The following is a 3,606-nucleotide window of genomic DNA, read 5'->3' as shown; positions in this document are numbered from 1 at the left end:
CCGAGTCTAAGTAATTCTACGCGGAGATTTAATCAACCAGCTACCACACCTAGTGCATTTACTAGGTAATTGTTCTACCTAAATATATATTATATTATTGAATGTACAGTTATAAAAGCTCAATTTGTTGCAGCACTTCCAAGAATACATGGGGAGAGTCTGCTCCTCCGCCAACTGCTGTGACTTCGGAACTATGGGGTGCACCAATGAGCAAAGCGCGCGGTCCACCTCCTGGCTTGGGTAGTAAAGGGGCTACGAACGCAAGCAACGGCTGGGGAGCCGGCTTAGGAAGTGTCAGTAGATCGTCCAGTTCGTGGGGTCTTCAATCGTCGTCGGTTAGCAATTCGAGTTGGATGTCTACTTGGCTTCTACTGAAGAATCTTACTCCACAAATTGACGGTTCCACCTTGAAAACATTATGTATGCAACATGGACCGGTTCAAGATTTCCGTCTTTACCAGAATCATGGAATTGCTTTGACGAAATATTCTTCTCGCGACGAGGCAATAAAGGTGAATACCCCCAAAAAATACGGAATTATATTGAAATTTGTTCAGATTATTGCGATATATAGTATTTGTGTTCATAAATTTTGTTTTGCTTTAATGGTTGAAATATATTATGGAACTGTCAATTTTCTTTTTTCAGGCACAAGGAGCCCTAAACAATTGCGTCCTGGGTAACACAACGATATTTGCCGAGTCGCCCGCAGAGAGCGAGGTGCACACGATTCTGCAGCAACTCGGCCACGGCGGACAACAACAGGCCGGTGGTTCCGGCGGAGCCGGTTGGGGCCTTAGACCAACTAACAAAGCTGGCCCGCCGCCCGACACATGGGGAGGCAGTTCTAGTCAGCTCTGGGGCGCCCCGCCCACCAGCAATTCCCTGTGGAGCAATGCCGGGATAGACAACAGTGACCAGCAACGAGCAACTCCCAGTTCTCTCAACTCGTATTTACCCGGAGATCTTCTGGGAGGTGAGTCGATGTAGAGAACGAGAGTCTATCCGCCCGAAATCTTGTCAAATAAGTGAACAAATTCACTTGCTTATGACGCAAGTCCAAAGATGCAGCTCGGCTGACGCAAATTTCGTGATTGAATGCGTATTACTTCCCCTTCCGATCCCCCTTATTTCTCTTAGATCACATTTTGTATATTCAAGTATTATCACGTTATCGATCGGTGTTTTTGGTTAGAGTGGATACAAGATATATCTGCTTATGTATACTCTGTCGATGATAAGAAAGAGCGAATGTATGAGAGGAAGAGGGAAAGGAAGGGAGAATTGTGAGAGAGTGATAGAAAGAGAGAAAGAGAGAGGGGGAGGGAGTGTATGTATGTGCGCCCGTGCGTGCGTGCGCGTGCGCGTGCGCGCGTGTGTGTGCGTGTGTGTGCGTGTGCGCAAAAGAGAACGAAAGGAAATGAGACGGACGAGGTCTCAACTCGTATTTACCCGGAGATCTTCTGGGAGGTGAGTCGATGTAGAGAACGAGAGTCTATCCGCCCGAAATCTTGTCAAATAAGTGAACAAATTCACTTGCTTATGACGCAAGTCCAAAGATGCAGCTCGGCTGACGCAAATTTCGTGATTGAATGCGTATTACTTCCCCTTCCGATCCCCCTTATTTCTCTTAGATCACATTTTGTATATTCAAGTATTATCACGTTATCGATCGGTGTTTTTGGTTAGAGTGGATACAAGATATATGTATACATGTATACTCTGTCGATGATAAGAAAGAGCGAATGTATGAGAGGAAGAGGGAAAGGAAGGGAGAATTGTGAGAGAGTGATAGAAAGAGAGAAAGAGAGAGGGGGAGGAAGTGTATGTATGTGCGCCCGTGCGTGCGTGCGCGTGCGTGTGTGTGCGTGTGTGTGCGTGTGCGCAAAAGAGAACGAAAGGAAATGAGACGGACGAGGTCTTCACGAAACGTCAATTATATTGCTAGGAAATGCAATTACTATAACGAGTTACTTAACAAAGAAATTACTACCCTCGTATCCGCCTTGAGTAGAAAACACGCGTAAGCGAAATAATCACAGTGGTATACAACCAAATTGTGCGATAGATATCTAATTTTACATGACAAATCACACTCACACACATATACATTCATCAAAAACACTTAATAAAAACGAAGGTACTTGTAAGTACGAATGCGGTCGCGTCATTACTCCAAGGAGATAGGAATATCACCAAAAGATTTACGGATTACAGAAGATCAAGTTAGGTCAAGTTATACCAATCGCAACGGTCTTTTCATCAATCTCTTGGTGCGTGTACTGCGTGCGATCTGCCACGATATGTAACGACAAAATGGCGTTCTCATCGTTCTAAGCCAATCTAATAAGCATGTATCAAGATAAAACGTAGACAAGAGAGGAGAAGAGAAAGAAAAAAAAACTATCTGCGCTCTTTGTGCTGTTTTACTGGGAAGGAAGGGCGCTTTTCTCAATGAAGATTTATCGTCGAGGGTCTCTGATCAGGTCAAAGAGTGTTCCATTTTTTGCTGGACAGTTCCGAAGACTGCAGCGAGTATCAAATGTAGACTGTATCAATCTAATCAAAAGAAAAAAAAACCTTAAAAAACAAGCATTGACGTCGCTGCCTGGTGTTCTATCCCGACTTCCAATCCCCACTGCGCTCCGGACCCCCCACGAATGTGGAAGAAACGAGAGGAATGCAGGGATATTAGATCAACTGGGCAACGACGCAACGATACCAAATGTTATCGCAATAACGTAAATTTTATTCTATATTAAATCTAGATGCCACCTGTCGTGCCAATGTCCAGTGTGTCTCTTTACCATTTATTAACGTAGAGTTTAAATGAAAAAAAAAGAAGATAAACAGGAGATAAGGAGAAATGGAAAAAAAACGAGATGAAGCGATTAGAGCACGAAGCGTTGAGAAAGACCGAGGAAAGTGCTGATACAAACGGCTAATAAAGCGGCTGAAAATATGCAGTATACATGAAAAATAAACATGAAGACAAGTAATGGACACTACATACCGATTATTGCGTATGTAGTATATTACGCTTCTCTTGTTAATGATGATACTTCGAACTCACAGTAATCACAATGGTCCGCGTAAGATCGCAATGTGAGTAAATGGCGATGTTACGAATGGATGGCATTTATTACGGGCGCATATACTGTCGAGCGGAGAGCTCACAGTCTCTAGGATGAATTTAAATTAGTTTTTCTCTTCAACGTCAAAGGTACCTGAATGGACTGATAACCAAACGACGAACAAGCGAACTGTTATTTACTCATGCACAACAGTTTCTTTCTTTTTTTTTGTCTTTCCGTTTCTCCGCGTGTCGGCGCGGAATTTTGGAAACGTTTCGCGATCAATCAGTGGGCATAAAACCGCGAAAGATGTGAAAGAGACGGCTTTTTTTCCTTCGTCAATTGAGACATAGAAAGAGAACAAGATATATATAATATATATAAATAGAAGGAAGGAAAGAAACACAATCACAAGACGCGAGCCGCGCGCGATAAAAGTGTGAACAATTACATATACACACATGCTGATTACACACGTTTGCCACGCATGACTGAACCTGCATGCTTGCAAATGTCAACACGCCAAGCTAAG

General features: G+C 43.3%; 1 protein-coding gene across 1 annotated transcript in view; it reads left to right on the top strand.

Moving 5' to 3' along the window:
* The first annotated feature begins 42 nt into the window (after positions 1-42).
* LOC115234636 (protein Gawky-like) overlaps positions 43-3,606 on the top strand; it is a 10,281-nt gene continuing 6,717 nt past the window's right edge. Inside the window, exons 1-4 of the mRNA XM_029805846.1 lie at positions 43-65; positions 134-512; positions 649-1,434; positions 1,919-3,606. The exon at positions 1,919-3,606 is cut by the window's right edge and continues 6,717 nt beyond it. Coding sequence (XP_029661706.1) covers positions 207-512; positions 649-990 — 648 coding nt within the window. The 5' untranslated portion in view covers positions 43-65; positions 134-206 and the 3' untranslated portion in view covers positions 991-1,434; positions 1,919-3,606. The remainder of the gene's footprint in view (positions 66-133; positions 513-648; positions 1,435-1,918) is intronic.

Source organism: Formica exsecta, unplaced genomic scaffold, assembly GCF_003651465.1.
Source record: "Formica exsecta isolate Colony F162 unplaced genomic scaffold, ASM365146v1 scaffold201, whole genome shotgun sequence".
NCBI classification, from domain to species: Eukaryota; Metazoa; Arthropoda; class Insecta; order Hymenoptera; family Formicidae; genus Formica; species Formica exsecta.
The sequence above is the reverse complement of the archived record's forward strand: the minus strand, read 5'-3'. Positions and strand labels throughout refer to the sequence as shown.